The sequence below is a fragment of the Pomacea canaliculata genome, linkage group LG5 (assembly GCF_003073045.1).
Source record: "Pomacea canaliculata isolate SZHN2017 linkage group LG5, ASM307304v1, whole genome shotgun sequence".
In the NCBI taxonomy this organism is placed as follows: Eukaryota; Metazoa; Mollusca; class Gastropoda; order Architaenioglossa; family Ampullariidae; genus Pomacea; species Pomacea canaliculata.
The window spans coordinates 25,018,308-25,042,352 of NC_037594.1; the positions used below are offsets into that span (position 1 = coordinate 25,018,308).

Genomic DNA, 24,045 nt, shown 5'->3' on the forward strand with positions numbered 1-24,045 from the left:
CTGTAGAAGGATAATGCTCGGGAGTTCCAGGCTGTTGAAAGCATGCTTGGCTTTGTTTATGTGGGTTTTGATGTCATTGTCCACACCACCATCCTTGTTGACAATGCTCCCCAGATACGTGAAGCGGTCTGTTTCCAGGATGTTATCTCCTTAAGTTGGATTGGGAGTTCCTGCTTGTTGTTCTCATTGCTATAACTGCATGTAGGTGGTGATGCTCTGCTGGAGTATAATTTGTGTTCTGAAGCAAAAGCAGTAACTGACAACTAATAGTTGATGTACATACCCTGATTTCTGATGTAACAGTCTTGAGATAAAGTGTACAAAAGGGATATTTAAAATGCACACTTTAAAATGTATAGTTGACCGTAACTGGCAAATTTGAAAGGGAAGGACGTCCAGTAATTGAATCTGTAATGCATGAAAGTCATAGAGGCAAGTTATGGATGGACAAGGCAAAAGATTCTAACACAAATTCAAGGAGTGGAGAGTTCAGAGAAACAGAAACAAGAGAAGTGATAATGGAATAGTTTGAATGGGCAGCCAACGAAGAGTATGAAGATGTGTAAGAGAGCCGTATTTCTGTACTGTGAGAGCAAGACAGGCTGCATACTTTGTAAGTAAAGGAGAGCAGAGAATGAAAGTAAACCACAAAAGCTTTTCAAGTCATTACTCATCTCAGAGACCTGTTGAAGTCGAGTTGCACGACCCAGCACAAGACAAAGTTGTGGTCAGGGCAAGGCTGGTGACTTAAAAAGTTATGTGAGAGAGGCAACGCTGATTATGCCTAGTCAGAAAAGATGAGGTAATGGCATTTCATGTTTTGAAAAGCCACAAATCTGATAAACTGAACTGTTATTTAATAATGTGACAAACCATTTGATGATAGACTTTACACTTAGATATATAAGTGCTCCACTGCTTTAGGTAAAGTTTTTATTTGAAGCCAATGTCTAAACTGACTGTTGACTGTTGAAAAAAAAAATTATCCACAATCCTGTAGACATGAAAATTAACTGACAATAATGTTATGCAACACAGAGTTTTTGTTATACATATTTTCAGAAATTGTATTACATAATATATAACCACAACTGCATGACATTCTAGAATTAGTTACTAATTTTTCCATCCTAATACACAAAAAAGGTAGGGAACTTGACTATTAGCAATTTTTGTACAAAAACACTGTCTTCTTTTGGATTAAGTGGACCTAAATCACCAATGAATCTCCTGCATTAATGTTCTTCTGGTATTTCTGGAGCTTCAGTTTTTTCATTTGAATGACCTTGTGATCACCACTATGATTTAGGGGAGAAGAGAGGGAGTTGGAAACCCTCAGAACTAAATCCAGTGTATGGTAAGAATTTATTCTGACTATATCAAGCTCAGGTGATAGTCATCCAAACAAAATTTGAGATCATACTCTTGTTCAATTAACTGATCCCTAAATAAATCAAGACGATTAAACTTTTCTCATAAACCTTCTTCATCATGATAGCACTCAATGAACAGAGTTAAAGTAAACTGTTACATGTCTACATCTAGCAAGAAGTATGTTCTCTGCTGACCTCAGTGACCTGAGCACCAGATGACAGCTCACATAGATCACATTTGGCGGTTCAATCTTTTGCAACATATTCTATCTTTGTGAACTTAAGCCCACCAAGACTTTTCTAACATTAAGTTAAAGAGACTATAGCCTTGAAGTTTGATAAATCAATGATGTGAGAAATCAAAATTGTAATTTAAAAAAAAGAAAGTGCAGAAATGAACTTCCTGTCTGACACATAACTTGCAAATCCAAAATGAATTAGGTGTGTCCTTCTATTGAACATGTGAAAAAAATACTTTTTAGTTACAGATTCGATACATGCAGAATTTAAAAGGGCTGAAAGGTGCTTGATACAGTTGTCAGTGTGCTAATTGCTCTGTTTTGTAGAACTATCTTGATGGCTTTGCATTTCTGCAACAGGCATACTAAGGAGATCATACAATACTGGTTGATATGTAGAGTTGGTTGTATTAAAATAAATAAGCAACTAAGGCTATATCACAAAAGGCCTTATAAACTTGTGCTACAAGAGAGGAAATTATACGTGCCAGAGGCAAGATCTGAACCGATGAACATGATGACAGCAAAAGTCTTGGTATATAATATTTTTATTTTACATTTTTTTTTTATCTTGAAATAAATCATTATTATGTTTTTACTGCTTGTTATTCTTTTCAAGAGTTCTCTGAAATTCTTGTCTAATGACATGCATCTCACAGCATCATCCAGTCATGTAAATACTTGTCAAGTGACAAGTATGTCACAGCATCATTCTTTCTCTGCATGTGGCATCTGTTTACAGGGCTGCCTGCCTTGCCGTAATATAGCCTCAGTTGCTGGCATGGCGTAAAACACCATTTCCCCCTTTCTCACAGCATCACCCCAATCACGTAGATACTTGTCGAGCGACAGGCATCTAACATCAGCATCATCTAGTCATGTAAATACTTGTCTAGTGACAAGTATCTCACAGCATATCATGTAGATACTTGTGATATATCTCACACATACAGCATCACCCCAGTCATGTAGATACTTGTCCAGTCATATACATTGGTTACAGATGTTCCTTAAGACCTTTTGGGAATGGTGTCAAACATGCAAGTCAGTGTACAGCTGCAATGGTCCAGAACAATACAGCTGCAGTCTGTTCAATGGTACAGCAGTGTGCAGATGTTTATCTGTCCATCTTTGGTACCAGTCAGACAGACATCAGTGTCTGCACATTGTGACCAGTCAACTGTTGTGACCAAATCTTCATGACAGCTTAGATCCATGAGGGCATAGAAGTTTGTTTTATCCTCAGGTACCTGCACAGACAAGTGTGATCACAGACAGGTTTGGAAGTGTATAATACTACTAAAAACAGTAATTTTATTTATACACTAAGTTAACAGTTTGGTTTTGGCCTGTAAATGCTGAATGAGATATTTTCCAATGTAATGCTGGCATTTGGTATACAGTGACAAGAGTATAGAAATTATGATAATATTTTTAAATAATATGCAAGATTCAAAAGTGTTTTATTTTAAATGCAACGGTGTTGCCTATTATATTACCTCAATAATACAAGCAAAGGAAGGAGCTATTGGGTGTATGTGATAATCCATGTTGCCCTGAAACAAGGCTCTACCTGCAAGTATCCCTGTTTCTCAGGAAGACATACAAGAATCCCTTTTTTCTCTTCTTGCAAAAATACTCTCTGATCAGAGTTTCAGGTAAAATGAGAATTTTATTCGAGCAGTTTGTGAACATTATTGGGTTCAGCAGACTGAGATGAATATACCTTGCAGACAACACCTTTGTTCTTGATGAAGGTCAATAGGTATGACTTGTTCTTGCTCAAGCTGAATAACTGACTAACAGGTGCTGCAGAAGATGACATCTGCTTCTTTGTTAAGCCTGCAGAATGGTCTCCACTCTTGACAAGAATCTGTCTCAGCGGTTCTTTTGGATTGTTGAGGCTCCATTCACTCAGCTGCCAACCACAAACATCCATGGGAAAAGCTTAGTGGCAAGCCATACTTGAATTCTGAATTTATGTGTTTTCTTGCTCTTAAATATAGAATTCCTGTCAGATTATTTATATCTCTTAAAGTGACTAAGATTTTTCTTGAAATGGATCTCTTTCATAAATATTTATCCTAAACATCACAACTTACAGTTTTTTAATTCTTTTTTTCCATATATTCTGTTTTCCTAACAACTGATTCTGGTTTCTAATGTTGATTTGTGATTGGCTTTTTATTTTAATATTGGTTGACATCCATCCATTATTTTGCAATTTTTACTTTTGATTTGCATGGACTATATTTGTAGCATGATCAAAAAAGAACAAAAGTGAAATGGAGTATTCATGCCAATTTGGTGACATCAGACAAATGATACAGATTTGTGTTTTAACCAGTGTTTATACACATAACCGCCATACTCAGTTGTATTTTATGTGATTATACTGAAAATAAAACTGTTTGTGAATTTGCACATCAATCTTCTGTTTTATAAATTCTTTTAATTTGTCTTGATACAATAATGTGAAGCATTATATTCAGGTGGTATCACTCAACAAATGATGAAAGAAGTGTACGCTGATATGTTTCCAATACATTTTCAGTCTCACCTTACTAAACCCAAAAACCGTACACTAAAATCTACCTAGAATCTTGCGACGACTACCTGGTAGTCATTTAAAAAAAATCTTTATCCTTCTCGTGAATATTATGTCACTTGTAAGGATAATGATCAGGACCAACTGAATTAAACTTTTGTATACCAGAATTCAACAAACTGTCCACTAAAGCCAAATTTACGTATATTTTGCTTTTCCCTTTGCATTCAGTTTCAGGGGTCTTTAAGTGGAATTTCTCATTGACTAACTTTCCAGATCTTTGAGATAAGTTTCTTTACTTGAGTCTTCTTATAATCACTCTGTTGTTCAAGTTGATATTTAAGGTATATTATTTATATTTCCTCTTACATCATTTGAAATAATTTATTCTGGGTGTGGTAACATTAAAAAATATCAAATTAGTAATGGATATTTAAGTATCAGAAACTTTCACTTGTGTACATTTAAGATCAGTGAAATATATTGTGCTTATAGACTGCTAAAAATCAGTACCTTGTTATCCAGACCCATACTAAAGAAGGTAGATTCCCGATGGCCATAATACAAGGTTTGCACAGGACTCTTATGGGCATTCCAGCTTGAAACACATCTTCCTTGAGAAGTGTCTGTTGACATGACATAGTAACTTTGAGTAGTTTGTATTAATTGCCTGCATGTTTGCAATCATATAGTATCTGCTGAATGCTCTTTACTTACACAAAGATAAGAAAGTGTCTACAAATATCTGCTCACATGCATATAATAATAATAATAAATGCAAAATTTGTAAAGCACATACTAACAATCCTAAGAACAAGAATGAAACATGGACAGCATATGACGGACAGGAAAACAACATATGAACTATAAAAGAATAAACAACCGTACTAAATGAAGAATAAAATTACAGAAAACACAACAAGGAACGAAAGAACAAGAACAAGAGCTGAAATAACATGATATTGCAAAGGGAAGGGTGTGAAAAAGAACTAGCATTATAGGAAAGGTTGTTAGGAGTAATGTTTGTGGAGGTGTGTTTTCAGTGCACGTTTAAAGGATTCAATAGTGGGTAGGTGGCGAATATGGAAAGGGAGAGATTTCCATTGTTTCGCTGCACAATAACCAAAAATCCTGTGCCCATATGATGTTTTGGTGAGAGGAAGAGTAAGATGATGATCATAAGATGACGAGCGGAGTTGTCTAGCTGGGATGTAAGGGAAAAGCAGTTCAGAGAAATAATCAGGGCAGGTGCCAGCAAAGAAATTAAAATAGCAAGGACAGTTAGTACTGGATGCGAGAATGGATGGGAAGCCAGTGTAGAAAATGAAGGAGAGGGGTGGCGTGATACCGTTTCCTAGCTCTAAGCACCAGGCGTGTAGCAGAGTTCTGTACTTTCTGGAGTTTCATGGCAGCCAGCAAGCAAGGAGTTGCAGTAATCAAGCCTAGATATAACAAACATACAGACAAGAGTGTTGGTAGCATGTGTTGACAGAATGTGATGGCACTGATCTTGCAGAGTTCATAATAGGCAGACTGACAGACAGCTGTAACGTTTTTAGCAAGAGTCATGTCTGCAGTGACAATGAATCCCAGATCCCTGATGGAGAACGCAAAGGTGATGTTGGTTTCACCCACCCTGATGTGACTTGGAGGACAGATGAGTGAAGATGGATTTCTTCTTCTTGAACATTGGAGGGCTTCTGTTTTATCATCAATGAGTTTAAGTTTATTTGACACCATCCAGTCTTTGACTTCATTAATACAGAGTTCTGGTGCTGGTAGCAGAGGGAGACTCAGCTGGTGGAGTGGAGCAGCACAGCTGCATATCATCACCATATACCTACACTTATACACACACACACGATACAAATCCACTAAGAGGCTCATAATGCTGAGCCCACAACTCAGAAATTCTTTTCTTGACTTTTGAAAACCAGAAGACTACCTCAACTTACCAAAAAGACGTACAACCCCATCAGACCCCCCCAGTAAGAGGGTCTGGCCGGTGAAGTTGTACACACAGCAGTTTATTGCCACCGGCTCGGGCTCCACAGTCAAGTATTGCTGAAAGGTGCACAAGGTCATGGTCAGAGTGATTCCTGTCCTCTTGCTCATGGTTTGAGGAGTTAGCAGACTTACATGCCTTTAAATAAGTTGTTGTAAATAAAAATGGAAGAAATGTACTATCATAGGCAGGAACAAAAGGTTAGAAAAACACTTTTTTCAGCTAGTGTAGAAACAGGAAAATTTCTGTCTGGCAAGAATCTGAAAGTGATTGGTGTGTCTGTGACACATGTATCACTGTGGCCTCTGAATCACACCTGCTGTAACTTCGTCTAATCAAGGTAAACCTTTCCCTGTTATTATCTAAGGCAACTTTTGAACCTAAATGTTTCAGTCTGTATCGCAGTTACCTGTACCATACATACAATTAACTTTTGAATCTTAGTTAATGTTTTAGTCTGCAACTAACCCATACACTACATGCAATTTTGAATCTAAATGAAAAGGACACTCAGACCCAGCCTTGACATCTTGCTGAGCACCACTGAATGATGTTGATAATGATAATAATGATGATTACTTCGAAAGAAGGATGCTTAGAGCAGGGACCTGAATCCTATTCTCATAACATTGCAGGAAATGTCAATCAAGCTAGGGACCTGAATCCTATGCTCATAATATTGGAGGGACTGTTGCTTAAGAAAATAAAAGAAAAATGTCTGCATATAAGAGAAATGTCATTAAACTCATCTGACTATATTTGATTACTTAAGTTGAAACCAAGGATGTTTATGATTTTTAATTATCCCCTTTGAGAGTTGGAGTTTAGTTTTTGTTGTGTGTACGTTTCAAATATAATTTAAGTAAAGGAGTTGAATACAGTTAATAGAGTGTTTCATGTTATTCTGTTCAAAATCTTTCATCCAGGAAACTCATAACCTGGATAGCCAACAAGGCAATCATTTTGTTGTTATAGTTATTTCAGTGTCAGTTTAATCCTTGTTACTCCTTGAGGAGCATAGGGCATCAATGTCAGAGACAGGAAACGTTTAATGTTCCTGTTACAACTAATATATTGTACTGGGTATTTAAATATATGTTTATTGCATAATTGCCACAAGCTTTGAAATATGAACAGCTAACTTTCTTCTTACCACATGTTTCAAGGTCTTGAGGTCCCAGCATGCAATTCTGCCACTCTCTGATTTCTTGCTGGGTACTGTACCGATGGTGACCAAACTTGAGGCAAACCTCATAGAGGCTGGGCAAGTAGTCAAGTGGCGCACGCTGCAACACAGACAAAAATGAATAATATAGAGCAATATAACAATATAGAGAAATACAACAAATATATAGATCAATATAACAAATAATATGGAGCTATATAAAACAATATACCTAATAATATAGACCAACACACAAAATCTCACCTGAGAAAGGGCGGTTCTACAGTCACCTCTCCAAAAGTTTTTAATTCTCGTGTATCAAACAGTCGAATGCAGCCGTTATTATTTCCCAACAACAGCTGACAACATACACAAGAGTATATCTCAGAAGATCAGTCAGCAGTCAGCCGAAACTTTGTGGCCAACTATAACAATGATACCATGCTCAATTGTAACACAAGAAATGGAAAAAGTACTATTTCTTAGAACTTTTAAAATCAGCAAAGTTACAGCACAGATTACAACAGGACAGCAAGATAATTTATCATTTTTATGGCATAAACAATCTCTCCAACTATATACTCTCATATATCCCCTATGACTTGCTTGTCTTATACTAAACCATCTGACTTGCTTGTCATATACTAACCCATCTGTCTGACTTGCTTGCCCAGTCCAGTGACAAGAAAGGTGAGCGAGACATAACTGTGGCTGTTGTAGAGGGCTGTGGACTCCAGGACCACACCCTGAGGTCAAAGAAATGACAAGTTTGTTAATCCATCTGTTCACATCTTTGAAAGGAAACCGAACCAGTTCACTGTTGCCAGAAAAGGTTTCTAGGGTCAAGGGTTTACAAGAGTTGTGACTGCACTCTATTCAAAGTTGCTAGTCTTCATTCCATTTAGGAAATTCGGAGCAGTTTTTTTTGGTAGCAACAAGCAGAGTCCATATCTAGTAGGATGGAGACTGTGACTTATGTATTTGGCACTTTCTCAAGATGATGTTAAATAGTACAGGTAACTAGGGTATCCTTGATGGAATTTTAGATGAATTTAAGTATGACCATGCTTGAGGAGCCGATTAAACTGTTGATCTGTAGTTCTGTGCAGTCATATTAAAGTACGGATGCACTTTGTAGTGCATACTGTGAAGTCAAATAATAATACTATTCAATTATTTCAGGCACCCAGTTTAAATTCCTTAAGCTGTAATGCAAGCAAGGTGGACATGCAAACACAAGGTTGCTGAGCTTTGGTGGCCATACAAAGCACAAGATGAGTCAATGTTGGTGCCAACTTTGTCATTCTATGCTCCACTTTCTCCAACAGTATGGCATCCTTCTGGAACATTGGTAAATATACTATATTCCTATACTTGAGATATGGCCACACAAATCCCTTATGAAGGTACAGGAAAAACTTTTAATGTAGTTGAAGGAGTGTCTTTTGAGACCAATTAAATGGCTAGACTTGTTGATCACTTTTTCACAATGCTGAGAGAGCCCTGTCTTTAGTTTCTTGAATATTAATGTGCAACTGCCTGCCTGCATTACTACTATTGACAAGTAGAGGTGTAGATGTGCACAGATTCTGAGACTGGTCTGGACCAATTTAGACAGCACTAGTGCAGTCAATTTAAGTGGAGCTATACCATTATTTACCTATTCAAAATTTACTTTTTTTGTTTTGTTTTGTTTGGCATGATTGTCTTTCCAGTATATGACACAGACATGTACTTAATGCAGGTAAATGTGCAAACACACAAAACTCATCACAAGTATACTCAAAAACTGGCAAAGTACAAAAATTAGCAAACAAACCAATTTTGCCTACAGAATTTAGAAATGTGTATTTGTATTCCACTATTACTCACTTGACTATGCCATCCATGTCTAGGCTGGCTACATGCTGACCACTCAGGCTAAACCGGCTACAACAAATGCTGGACTGGTGCTCCTTGTAAACATCCTTTGAAATAAAACCAAGCACAGAAATCCTATGTGAATATTTGTTTGCACTGGTGTAATAAATTAATGGGGACAAGACAAGGTCATTAACTTAGTACATTTAGAATGAGTTTTCTTATTCCATTAAATTACACATACCTCGTTCAGTCTTAAGAATGGACATGATGCACCTGAAAAAGATAGTTCTTGTGAAAATAAAATTTATACTGTAAATTCTCTTTTTTAAGAATAACTGATAACATGACCAAAGGACATAATACACAACAATTGCTCTCTAACCATTGATAGTTGACTTCATGACATCGAGCTAACATGTGCCTGGTGTGCAGGATGCTTGTTTGTTGGTCACATGAACAGTGCACTGACAAATATAAAGGCAACAAAAAAGCCCATACAGTTTTTTCAAGCAATAAACACTCAAACTAAAAAAAGGGTGAGGTTAAGATCATGTCATTAGGATCATGTCATCTGCAAGTCTTGACAATTCAAACACTTTTTTGTTGTTGTTGACGTTACAGTATGACATGACAGGAAAATGTACATCAGCAGGAGGAAAGCCAAAAAACTTACCTGGATGTCTTCTGATGGACACCTGTGCCACCTCACTATATCCAAAAGACTGGCATTTTTGGAATGCTTCCTTAAATAAATGTGTCAAAGGTTGAACAGACCACCAGCTGAGAGTGGAGATATTAGGCAAGGCAAAGTAGTGATGTCAAATGGATGTGGAAATAGGAATCTGCAAGATCTATGCTGACAGTGAAGTCTTTAGGGTTCTAAAGTCCAGCATGTGACATAATTTCTATCAGGCTAGGGCACCAAGAAGAGGTGAAGTAAAAACCCAGAAATGGCTGTTGAATACTGCCTTCAGACAAAAAAATCCCTCAGATTGCATCCTGTGAAGCTAAATTTTTCATAGGACACGACAAAGCTTTTATTGAGAGAAGCATGGCATCTACGTAGATTCTGAACAAACACCAAAATGCTGCTCATAACCAATCAAACTGAGATCGGTGTTGGGCAACACCAAGCCTGAAAATGGTGCAGATCCATTCCAGCTAGTCAAAGTGGACAGAGAAGGCAGATACCTCAGCAAGGTAAGAAACAGAAAAGGCAGACAGCTGAGCCAGCTGCTAACCTTTTTGCCAGCCTTGATATGTAGCTTGCTACCTGTGGAAAGACAGATCTTATGGGAAGGATGCAGACAGAATTGACTTGGCTGGCCTGACAGAGGCTGTCATATCAAAGTGTGAAGTAGCTACACTGAAACTCTGTCACTGTTGTAGCCTTATCCTCTGTAAGTTTTCTCCAACTTCATTTTTAATCAATGTGTGCTGGTTCAAAATCTTATGTTTAATCAAGGATGCCAGCACTCTGACAACTCTGACCAACATTTAACTTTCATGCTGGATGGTTTCAATAACAGCACTTAACTATATGACAGCCTCCTTGTATGGCCAAAAACTGTTTTAAACAACTGATTTACAACTCAAAACTTCAATCTCAGTATCTATCACTTAAGTGCAACTAGCCATTTACCTGGCATTTCCCTGTAAACTCTACTCAGCACTTGTCCTCAGCTTTGCACAAAAAATACCAAATGAACTGACTTTGATCTGGCTATACATAAATCTTTTCAAGTGTAGTCCTACAACAATCCTAGTACCTGACTTTTCTCCTGTTTGTTGTAACCGCAAAACATCAATACATTGAAGCTCCTGGTCACTGCCTGCAGCCAACATTTCTGCAGTTTCCTCAACATCAAAGGGCACCTGGACTGGAGACAGGGGTCTGGCAGACTTGTCTTTTTCAAGCAGTAGCTTTTCATCACCAAGTGCTTGCGATGCACTCAGTTCTGACTGAGGGCTGTTGTATGGCGGAAAGCTGATTAGTTCCTTCCCACCTTTGGTATGTCCGCTAGCAACAATTTCCTGAAGAACAATTACCCTCCTAATAAAACTCATCCTAAGTTATGGCTATGTAATACCATTATTAAACAATAAAATCCTCCACCACCAGCACCAGTCTTATGGTGTTTTCAATAAATGTTTGGTCATACTATAAGTCTCTGCAGTTTTGCAATGTTTTAAGTAAATTTTCGTTCAAAACATACTATTCATTAGTAACTGTTCACTGCCCCAGGGGGCACTGTAGGTATTCTGAGGCATTGACTTTACTTAAATTGCATACACAACCTTTAAAAATGAACAAAGGTCAACAGCAATCTACCTGCTTTGGTTCTAAAGCATGGTGTTAGGGGCAAGAGAATGCTACTGTGTTAAAATTCAATGGCTGATAAAATGGTCTGAAATGATTTTACTATTGATTAATGGTGAGGAATCATTAACTGGAAAATCTACATTTTACCTAATTATGCTTATTTACCAATACTAGCCACAGAAACAAAATTACATGTTCTATTGATGTCTGCTGGCCTCCCATTAGCACCACTTGTTGAAGCTCCAAATTACTGGAAGAATCCTGTCTCACCACAGATTGTCCTCTGTGAGCTGAGCTGGGGGAGCCCATTCCAGGAAACTTTTTGATCAAGGATGATCCGGGAAATGACACAGAAGGCTGAAGTACTGGCCTCTCCACTGGTGCTGGGATTGTCGAGGTGCAATTATTAAATGACTGGTTGAAAGAACGCGAATCAGGCTGCAGTGTGACTGCTTTGTGTTTTTGCTGCAGTTTGTAACTGTTTAATGGAGGTGAGGTGTTATCAGCTGGCATTTCATACTTGCTTCTCCTCATTAGTGGTGATGCAAGGGTTATGGGAAACCGCCGTGAGGACTTTTGCTTTGCAGTCACAGTCTCCGTCTCCCTGTTGAGTTAAAAATAAAAGAGATCTTTATGTGCTATGCTTTGAGAGAAACAATGAAAATACAGAAAACAATTTACAAAACAACATACACACCATTCTTGATAAGTATTAAATTTTATGTTGTGTCAAAAGTTCACTTATGTGAATGGTTGTCTAGGTGCCACAGATCCCAAGATCATCAATACTAGTTGTTGCGATGATTTTTATAAAGACTAGTACAATTACAGGAAAATTTTACTCTTTAGAGACTGTATGCAAAAAGGATAAAATGTGAAACTATGAAAAGAAAAATAATTCTTACAGTAATGAATTTTAATAACAAGACTCCCAACCAACTGTAATTTATAAATCATCTATGCATGTACATAACGGCATTAATGTTATATGTGTATGCGTGTGCCTGTGTATGTGAGAGACACGCATATTTTCATCAGAGAGTGGCATCCGAGTGTGTTTGCATGGTTGTGTATGTGAGAAAGACACTTGGCATTTGAAGTCTTTAAGGACATTTACTTAGTCATTATGACCTGAGGGAGATTCAAGAATAAAATGAACAAAGCAGTGACAGAGAGGGAAAGCAATTGTTTTTGTATCTATTATGAACTTACTCCTATACTTATCATGGTAAAATTATTACAGATTCTTTAACTGATGGAACTTTCTGAATGGATTATTTAACTGATGTGTGGTTAAGTGATTTTGACCTTCACAATACTTGTCATCAAGCCCAACAAAAAATGAATCTTATGGTAGTAATAAGTGGAATGTAAGATTGTTGAACTCAACTGGTACAAAAATAGTACAAATATCAAATGTCTAACATTTGGAATGCCAATTTCAGAAAAGTCAAACGTCTCATAGAGGAGTTCTGAACTTGATAGAAACTGTAGGAGAGTCAGTGAAAAATGTGAAGTATTTTAAAAAAGAAGCATGACATAAATTTTGTGAGGGTTAACAGGTACCTATTAATGATATTAGCATATGAATTTTCTGGTCAAGTATGTAAAGATGACTTTCAGAAGATAATGGTGGGAAATAATCATTATTTTTTTCTGTTAAAGTGATGCATAAATGCATAATAATGTACATAAAGTTCTCTAGTTTCAACAACTCTTCAGCGAATATTCAGTCTGGTTTGCACAAGATTAAGCATCATATTCAAGCATTTTGCTCCAAAACTATTTAACCCTCTGAGTACGACATAAAAGTATGAGTATTACAAAGACTGGCTAATAACTGAAGGCTGAAGACGATGGTGGGTGATGTATGTTTTTTTAATTACTGCTACTCTCAGATAAACATTAGACTAAAAAACCTATGCATATTTGGAAAAAAAACAAACTCAAACTTTGCAATAAAAGTAACGATAATTGCCTTCCCCATGCTTCCATGACAAAGCCACAACTGCTCTAAGGGTTAAGCAAAGAAAGCAACAAAATCCAATTAACTTGGCAAACTATGTTTGAATAGTTACATTAATTTAATACTTGGGAACCGAAAGATGCTGGTTTGAAGATTTGAATTTTCTGGATACTGCTACACAAGGGGATATGAAGAGGGTTTGTGATTTTTCTCCCTTTTTGAGCCTATTTCAGACGCTTATAAGTCATACCTTTAGTTCAATGAAGGTAAGACTGGTTCAACCTGAGGGAGGAAGATGAGCACACAGTGATCATTCTTCACTAATTTCTTCCATCTGCCCTGACAAGTACCTTCACCTCCTCGACCAGATTGAATCCTTTCTTTTCTGCTGGATCGTAAATGTTCGGCCTTTGTTTTTCATCATCATAAGTTTATTCATTTCTACATGGTGTGTGCCCATTAAAATCTGCTGCCTAAAGGACTAGACATCATAGTGTAATCCCAATTTGTTTCTTTCGGAAATGCCATTTCTCTTGATTACAAAAAGTATTGTTTGAAGATGGAGTGGTTGTCTCTCCTTCCTTTGAACTTTAATTATAATTTTGTCATCCTGTCTTGTTTAGATTACTTATATGATTTTTGAAAATTCTTTAAATTTGTCCATCCCTGCATATCAGAATGCAAGGTTAAGGTTTGTATTCCATAAATACTTTCAGGTGCTTATGTTACACTAAATACACAGAAACATATAAAAAAACACTGCGCTATACCTAGGTTCCTTTTCAAACCATAGCAGGAGATGTAATTTAAGCTGAGTCTGCAAACCACATCAGGAAATGTGACGTATGTGTTTACAAGACCAGCTTTCAACACTGAATGCTAGATAACAGTACCATGCTAGTTATCTCCCCTTCAAAGACTCCTGTCAAGAATCCCCTCACAACTTGTAACATCAATAACACTTTGATCTACCCCTTAAGCCTTGTGACTATGTTGGCACTTTGTTCTTGCAACTTGTGGAAGTACCGATCTCTTAATGTAGTATTCATAAAATATGGCAGTATTTGTATTTTAAGAAAATGCTCATACTATACTCATATTCATAGTTTTATAACAAGCAGTTTTTATCTAACTCTTCTTGTAATGCTCAATGCCAGAGTGTTGATTCCAGGCTTTTTAACGGGAACAAACAGCATGCAAAAAGTCTGTCTAAATATTGTAAGTGAAAGTAAGAGGGATATGATTTATATATTGACAGTATTAAATTCATCATCATTTCACCAGAAGCTTTACTAATAATACAACCAGTTAGGCTTGTCAAAACAGCATGATGTATGACATAAGCAAAAAAGGCAGACGATCTTGATGTTTTATGAAGGTTTGTGGGCTCTAGCTCCTTGCTAGCTTATGCTACCAATTCTGATTAAAACTTGCAAAGCCTCTGTTATGATCCTTGTAATTCCCCAATGACATGCTTTGGGAATGGCAGGTTAGATATTGCATGGATATTGCAAGATGACTGGATGCCAGCAGATGACAGGCAAGCACTCACGTAGTGACAGGTGAAACAAGCTGGTCATCAGCAGATGACAGGCGAGCACTCAGTGAGAGGATAGCACACACTGACAGGTGAGCACTGAGTGACAGGAAACAAGCTGCTCAAAAGCTTCTCGGACAATCCCAAATAACAAACAGTATGCATCCACTTTTATAAACTGCAAGGCATGTTTCCAGAACGATCTCTATAAATGGCATGATACTCAAAGTGGTCCAGGAAGTAAAGTTTCTTGGTGTGGGGGGGTCATCTTTGACTGCAAACTATCCTTCCTACTCCAACCAATACTGAGTAGACAACATTGTCAAACTATCATTAAGAGCTAATCACCCATTTTGGTCTCAAAGATATTATAAGTTTGTTTTGTGTACATTCTGAGAGTTCCCAATCAATACTGCTTGCGATCTGTTAAACGCCTTCTTGACATCTATAAAATCAAAGTATAAATCCTGAAGATGTTAGAGAAACTTCTCACATGTTTTGAAGCCAAAGATCTGCAGTGCAGAGGACTTTCTGAAACCTACCTACTGGTTTGCTTTGATCTTGGTTGCTAGTGATCAGTCTGTGCCATATAATTTTCAAAATATTTTTTGGTTTGGGTGGCTGATGAAGCTAAGCATGTCATAGATTTAGGTCCACAGAAAATTCACTTGTTTTCTGCCCTTGTTTTATGGAACTGGTCATGAAATCTTTCTCAGCTGTGCCGGAAAGTGGGTTGTTTTCTGGAAACCTCTCATTTGTTTGTAGATCTTACTCTTGCCCTCTACTCTTCTTTATCAAGGTTTGAATGTTTAGCTACTTGAATGCTGTTACTTCAAAAACAAACACTAAAGCTAAAGCACAAATGCAGCTTAGAGGTACTCAGTACAGCGCCAAAACTGATCAGCAATGATAAAAACAATATGCACAATGTTACTGACAAACAGGTTTTTCTTCATATTGTTGGCCATCAAATAAGGAGAATGGCCACTGCTTTATTATGAGCAGGTCTAAATGTAAATATTTCCACTCTCATCACAACATTCGTAACATAAAATCAACTATTAAATGGCCAAACAGATGTTACGTTTATTGAATTTGTTTTCAGTATGCTGGCAGAAACATTTGGAACTCTGTGTAGAACTGTTTTAAAATAGCAGAAAACTTACACTCTAAGCTTTTATTGATATAACAATCCTGTTTACTACTAAATCCAGACTCAAATGGGTGGTCAGGCGGTTTTGGATAAATTGACCCAGAATGACATTGACATAGATACTTTGACTTTGATTCAAGGACTTTTTGAGACCTGCCAAGACCAAATCCATGTACGATCAAACTAATGACTGATAATAGAAGTTGCTACTCACATTAAAAACTGCCAACAGTGCCATGCATTATTCAAGTACTTTACACAAGCAAGGAAACTATAATTTGTTATGTGATTACAGCAAGCCAATAAATCCAACTATTGCTTATAAATACATTTTATCACTTAAAATATCATTTTTTATTTTTGATTATGGCACTTAGTGATGAGGGTAAGATCTGTTGGCATGGGTTAATTTGGTCTTGAAAGGAGTTGATTTGTGTTTGGGTAGAGGTCAATACATCTGGGTTGATTTGTTAGGTGATTACTGAAACAGGTGAAGGTTTATCTGCCTTCTTATAAAATTAAGAACATATAAAATTTTGACTTTTAGACAAAAATTCATTGTAGGGATTTTCAAATAGTATGTTGCTTTACTACTTGAAGTAGCATGTGCTAATATGTGAGGATGCGTGTGTGTGTGTGTGCCCCTAAGCGAAAGAGAGAGAGAAAAGAGAATGTGTGAAAGAAGGAGACTGTACAGATTCAAGAGAGCTTCACTTGACAACACAGGTTTCTTGGAAAAATACAAATAATACAGACAGGTATTTACTGCAAAACTGGTTGCCATAGATAGCAGGATGTGAACAATGACTGTAATGCAAGATGACAAATCCCCAGAGCAAAAGTATTAACAAGCCACTGCAACTTATTGAATTGTCAAACCAATGTGAATGCCACCATACCCCTAGTGAACCACCTCACTTGCGTAACTGCAATGAAATGTGACAGTCCAGCACCATAGCTGTTTTCTTGACAGTTGTAACAATACATTCAACAGTCAAGTTTATAAACTTAGGGCATTTGTTATTGTTTTATACACTTAAGCAAAAAGTAGTAAGAGAAGAAAACTTATAACTCTTGATGTAAAAAGACATGTACCCGCCCAAACAAATAGCCATTAGAAGATGTAAATTACAGGTAAGTGCAGGATACTAACACCTCGAATGCAGTCAGCACATTACTGGGATTGAATCACACAGATGGCACAGTAATAAAAATAAGAATGTGTTTGAATGTACCAAGTGACACTGCACCCAGCATATGACTTGATGAAGGAAGAAACAAAACAAAAGAAAGAATAATCAGGCCTATCCTATACATATACACATTATCCCTCTTCCTTGCCTGCTCTCTCTTCCATACTCCCTTGCTATCAAAGACATAGACACTGCCTCACAGACTACCAAAGGACACATTCAACAAGTATTGATCCTGACACAAGCTACAGCAGAGTTTAGGAAGATTATCACCAACAGTCATTTTCAGTGGACAGGTACCTAGATTTCTTCTTTAAATTTCCAGATCTGCTTGACTTACAGCATTGAAAGATATCTTTACAATGAGATTCACAATTTTATAGAATCAACAAAATGTTTGATGCAGATCAATATAAATGAGATCCAAAATCTACAGTTGGAAAAAACATCTCTAGCTGACTTTGTGTTAAGAAGGGAATCTAAGAGTTATTTTTTTGACAGAAATAAAGTGATAAAAATAAAATTTGGCTCAGGACTGAGAGACTAATGTTGACCACTAATTTAGGAAGGCAGCAAAAACATGGTCTAAATGGGCTCAAATCGAACAGACAAATGTTGTCCCACTGACAAATATAGGAAAGTAGCAAGGCAGCTATCTTTATAGGGGATCATAAGGACTTGCACTGACAGGCTGGTAAGATAAGCCTGAAGTAACAACAGGAATAACACAAAAATGCTTTGACTGGCTTGACCACATTAGATATGACTTTGAGACTCAACATTAATTCCATCCCTGATTGCACGAATACAAAAATGATATGACTTACTTAATGCTGCAAAACATTATTGTCTGGCAAAAGTTATTTGGTCTATTTACATCATGCCCTCCTGTCAACTCTTGGCAAAACAAAAAAGATTGACACTATCATGTAAACTCCTGGCAAAGAATGTCACAGAAATATTTTTACCCTTGCATAACACACAACTGTTCATCAAGATGAAAAGTAAAACAGTAATACAAATGCAGAAAATCACATTCCTTGAAATATTAAAAAAACATTTACTTGGCCAGTCCAGAGAAATCATAGATTAGCTCAGGTACAGCTTGAGAAGCCATCACAATGCCCGACTTGGCTGATCTGGACTCCAGTCCTTTTTTATCCATGCCCTGGCCTCCTTGCAGCAGCTGCAACATGTCACACAATGTATCTTCAATCTTTTTCAAGGTTATCAGGAATTAAAATGCAATCCATCTCTGTCATGACAATGATCTCTCTTACTTTCTTTCCCAGTTTGTTTAGGCATACAACACTAAAGATACAAAGACTGGTTGAACAAGTCAGACAGACAGACACTGACTTACACTAAATTACCATGATATGCAGATATGCAAAAAGCAGTCTGAGTGGAGTTTTGAGAGGCAATAGGAGACAAGTTCTAGAAGTTTACATTATCTGCAGTAACCCAGAATAGGCATGCAAATGATAGATATAAATGAGTATTTTTGGTAGGCAAAAGGGAACAACTTGATCAAATGAAGGTGCCACGATTATAGTCAATTGACTGCAATCTTTTTCAGCCCTTTGTGCTGCTTAGGTAAAAATTGCATATTTGTTCCTCTGATAGAATGTAAATGCTATTATCAGGCCTGGTCTCTACAAAAGTTCAGAATGTTTGACCAGGTGCCCCACCAATATATATCACAGATGTGTATAGGTTGACTTCTGTCTGTCTGCTGAGACCAATGCTTAAACTCTTGTGAAGTTCTCCGCTGTTAGTCTTGGCGAGCCTAAACTGTTGGAGGAAAAGGCCTAGGATAAATGTTCCCCTTTCTTCTAATTACATTTTAAAAATGTAACATATAGATCATGTAGCGTGAATGACTCAATGAGAAGCTACATCTTAAACAAAATAGAGATTTGAAGCTGTTTGCACCATAAAATTGGATTTCTTAGACTTCATGATTATAAAGTTGTGGAAATAGAGAATGAATTATTATATAGTATAGAAAGTAATGTGTGAGTGTTTAGTGCTGGTAGCCAAGCCTGCCCTGAATCTGAGTGATGTAATTCACAAATCAGTGACTTAGAGTCGTGTCTTATAAATAAAGACTGATGATCAGACCAGTTCCTCCTAGGAAAAAAGAAATTTTTTTTAAGCCCATTTCAGTAGAATAGCCCAGTCAATAAAAATTTTTTAAAGAGTTATCTGCAAACATATAAACTGTTGTAAGCTATTTTTCTTTCTTTTCTGCAATCACCAATTGCTTTCTTATGTTTAAAAAAATTTTGGAAATAAGGTATTCACTTTCACTTACTTGTTGCTGCATTCATATGTACAATTTTAAAAATTATTTTTCACCTCAGAGAATATCATGTTCTTAATGCAAGTCTCTAACTGGATCAAACAAAGAATGCATACCACTTCACAAATAATGTCAGAATATTGCACACCATCTGACAAAGAATGTTAGAACATGGAACAGTACATGACAGAAACCTGTAGGGTACACAATTTGACAAGAAATGCCCATTTGGTTTCGAATGTGTGCTAACAGAAAATGTAATTATCAAAACTTTTAAATATAAAGAAAATATGAATAAGAATTGGTGACTATAAAATCTTGAGCATCTCCAAAAGAATTTGACTGTGGATTAGATTTATTTTTCTTTCGGGTTTGGGGAGGAAGGTTGCAATGCAACATTACTGATCTTTGAAATCAAACTACGTGTTTCATGGCAATATTGATAAAAAATAAAACAACATGCTAACCTTTTCTTTCAACATGTCATTCTCTTCTTGCAGAGTTTTCATTTGTCGGTAGTCATGATCAAAATTCAGAAGAATTGGAACTGGTAAGAAAGTTAAGATAGCAAAAACTAACAAAATGTGAGCACTATTTCAGCAGATTATTTGATATTTTTCAAAGATAATAGGCAAAACAGAACACGTGTATGTGTGTATTTATACACACATACACACTAAAAGAGGGAGAGCAAAAAGAGGAGAAACACAAAGGGAGAGACAGAAGAAATGTATAGTCAAGAAAATATTAAACTATAACAACTAGGGAACTGTAACATAAAGACATTGGCTGCTAACTTTATGACTGACATAGTGAATGGAGAATCTCTATGGCCTTATACATGGTGCATTCAACTTCAGAGCGAAATACAGAAGGCTACTTGTGCTAAGCTTGTTTGGGCCAGCAAGCAGAAAACTGTTCACCATGCAGTTAATGGGACTCTTTTCTTTTGGCTAATGTCACCATAATATCTGATTCATGAGTGCCATACACCACTAACATAATGTCTGTAATAACATTAACAATAGTTAGAAAAATGAATCTAAAGGATATGCATAGCTTGCAGGATGACTTGCAGAAAGTTGTGCAAAGACAGCGTCAGAGTCTCTTGCCACTGTCGAGTGAAATACAAGCCAAAGCTGCTGTTTTCTGCTGGATTTGCTATAAAGGGAAATGCTGCACATGGTCGGGTAAAGAGAAAGAGAAGCAAAGAGAAAAAAATATTACACATTGGAATCATGTAAATGTATGCTAAGACAGCTAAGTTCTACCCATTCCTTCCTTCCAACCCAACAAACAAATATTTCAAAGTTAGTAAAGTTACAGTTTGATCTATAACAATATGGTGAAGTTCTTGTAAAATTGTTGTAAAGATTTTTCTGTCCTGTACATACACTGAAACTGCTGCTAGAAGAAGACACTAATGATAACATTGACTCAAATTGTCAATGCAACTTCTATTTGAAATGAGAAGCTTATTACTGTCATCATGCTGTGAAAGAACAACCTTCTCTCAGAGAAGAGAAATCATTTGAAATAATATAAAGTAAAATTATCTGAAGCAAAATTTAAATTATGCAATTTGTCCTCTATAAAATGTGCAACTTTTTGTAACCAGCACTTTGCCATTATTACACTGTGTAATAAAAACCTTTTCACAGACAAGAACAGTACACCTACTTTATTTTCTCCTTTGGGGAAATGGTCTTAAAAACTGATGAAATATGCTTATAAAACATTTACTTATGCTTACAGTAGTGAAAATAAAAGCTTTTGCCTATGTGAGCACAATTTATCACCAGCAGCAGCTTCAGATACTATCAGTATCTGTCAGCAGCCTAAATATAAAGAAATAAAAATACTGTTTCTGACAAAAACAAAACCACTAGCTGCAGCAAGCCAAAAAAAAAAAAAAAAGATGGATTTTCGATTTGTGTAACAGAAGAGAAGACAGGACAGTTACTGGTAGTCTACTGGTGCAGTGACACACATCTTACCAAACCATTCCTTAAATTCTTGTTGATTCTGAAGATCTGAGCTCAGCTTCTCAAAGACTTCCCGAATTTGATCTTTTCGGTTATACATCTGAGCTGTAACCAGGTATAGCTTCAGAAGACTGACCTCCAACTTCCGCACACTGACACTGTATCGTTGATCTAAACGTGAAAAAAAATTTTGGCTAAGATAAAGCCAGTAATCACGAAAATGGGACAGGTCAGAGGCATTAATATATGCCAGCAGCTGATCAACAATCTTGTCAGCCTGAAAAGAAACATCAAACAAAATGTTAGAACATGTTTCTTCAATGCCTGATATAGAGACTGGCGATTTACTGCCTTATTCTTATCATATTCTATATTGCAATGCAGTTACCAAGTGTTGCATGATGATTAAAATTGTAATTTCCCTAAAATGTTTTACTTTTAAAAGCAAAAGCTACTGGTCAAGTGACAAAAAGACATGGCAGATCTGAAAATGAGGCATAATCATAAGGGGTGCTTCTGAAGGCCATTAATACTACAAGATGTGCTGCTACTGAAAAACATGCCTTCAGTTTTGTCATACATTGATAGCCCCATATTAATCAGAGGTTTTCTTTTGTATGTTTATGTTGACATGTATCCCCACCAATTAATTCAATCACTTATTATACTATAAACTTTTAATAACAAATGCTGCATGCAATTTTAATAGGCAGAAGGTTGAGGGAACAACTATGGTAATCAAACATAATCATTATTTAGTTGTCTTCTGCTTCTAGCAAATATATTAAAAGAGGCTGAAATGTCATGAGCTGGAAAAAGCCACAATTGATACATTTGGGATCGATAGGTTTATCGGCCTGTTATAGATGAATCTATCTTTAAACAGCAAACTACAATGCCCCACCCCCTTTCACCAACCCGCCCACTTTTGTCGTATAGCTAAAGGAATCGAAAGACAAAGCAGGCAAGGAGAAACAACACCAAAAAAATGTAAACAGTACACCTTTAAAAAGTGTGAATGGTGAATGCAGAATTTCTGTGAAGTGATTCTTCTAGATTACATACTTATCTCTCATTTGAATTACTTCAATAAATTAAATTGAAATGCTCCCGGACGTCGTCATGGCTTAAAAAAAAAAAAAAACTCAGAAATTTTGTGAATGCAATGAATGAAAAACTGACTAACCCAAGGGCGAAAAAGAGAGTGAGATGCTCTGATAAATTTATACACAGAGGGAGCTGCATCAGCAGCAGACAGCAGAACCGAAACTTGAAAAATCAAAACATTATTCCACCCAAACACTTTCTCTGTCGCAGGAAAAACAAGCTGCAGCATCAAAATAAACATATACGTACTCTGAGCCCTTTGTCTTTATCGTGCTTCATTTCGTGGTCAAAAATCTTCACTGTGGCAGTAAAACCACGGTAAAGGAGATAATCTTTCACAAGTTCGTCCAGCCTCTCACAAGCAGCCGCCATGATTGGCACAGGTAAGCTAGAGATTAGTCTCCCTTGGCATTTTATGTCAGTTTCTCTTAATTTGTATATGTTAGAAAGGCCCGGCCCGTGTATATCATATATATCTTTATAAGAACGGATAGAGAAAAAGCATATATACATATATTAGAATGAGACTCCCATATATATTATTTTAGAATGGATAGATGATATAATGCCTTATATATATATACCCTATATACCGAATTCGTGGCGGAATTATCGCATAATTGATATATTTATGATGTCCTCTACAAGACTATTGGGTTGTAGGTGTGGTCGTAGTCTAATCGACTACGGGCCTTGGTCGAAAAAAAATAAAGCTGCACTTCAAAGAACATTGTAAAGTGTAGGTTTCACCAGCACTGCACTTACTGCTCCCTTCAAAAATTGTATCCCAATCTGTGATCACTGTGAACTCATATATGCATCGGGTTGAAGGATATAAAAGTTGTTTTGTCTTTAATATTCGTTTCTTTAATCTGTCGGGTTTTTCCACGTCCGCTGGTGACATTTTCCTACAGAAAGGATTCGAATAGTTTAATCTTTTTACTTCATTTTCTCTCACTTGCTGACCACTCATGCAGGTGAAAACACCTCTCAAATGTTCATCTGATGAAGGGTTGTAGATCCTATAACAAGTACTGTACCAATATTTACCGTTTATATTACATTACTAAATATTATTATTACCTGTCGAGTTTTAACTTGTAAGCAGATTGGAAAATAAAAAAACAATGATTAATGCAAGGGGCCCGGAAAGTTCGTCTGCACCAGAGTGCCTGCTGGCTTTGGGCTTTTCTGGCGGTATTCCCTTTGATTGTGATTAGCTGACTTGTGGATGACGTACTTTATTTTCGGTCCATTTTGATTGGCTTAGCTCCATGTGGGTG

General features: G+C 36.7%; 1 protein-coding gene across 3 annotated transcripts; it reads right to left on the reverse strand.

Annotated features, from left to right (window-relative positions):
- Positions 1-916: 916 nt before the first annotated feature.
- Positions 917-23,141, reverse strand: LOC112563730 (WD repeat-containing protein 91-like). Of its 3 annotated transcripts, none has more exons than XM_025237998.1 (16): positions 23,012-23,141; positions 21,668-21,932; positions 20,724-20,846; positions 20,138-20,220; positions 18,430-18,551; positions 11,709-12,120; positions 10,963-11,227; positions 9,435-9,466; positions 9,203-9,297; positions 7,980-8,076; positions 7,595-7,689; positions 7,319-7,451; positions 6,116-6,224; positions 4,674-4,786; positions 3,339-3,530; positions 917-2,862 (listed from the first exon to the last, which is right to left on the reverse strand). In XM_025237998.1, the coding sequence occupies exons 1-16, from the start codon at positions 23,132-23,134 to the stop codon at positions 2,704-2,706; spliced, it is 2,418 nt and encodes an 805-aa protein (XP_025093783.1). In that variant the 5' UTR covers positions 23,135-23,141; the 3' UTR covers positions 917-2,703. The 3 variants fall into 3 exon arrangements, 2 of the variants coding, with proteins under 2 accessions (XP_025093783.1, XP_025093784.1); XR_003099109.1 differs by lacking the exon at positions 917-2,862 and adding an exon at positions 5,509-5,602 and having other exon boundaries at positions 3,394-3,530; XM_025237999.1 differs by lacking the exon at positions 20,724-20,846 and having other exon boundaries at positions 20,138-20,217.
- Positions 23,142-24,045: the final 904 nt, after the last annotated feature.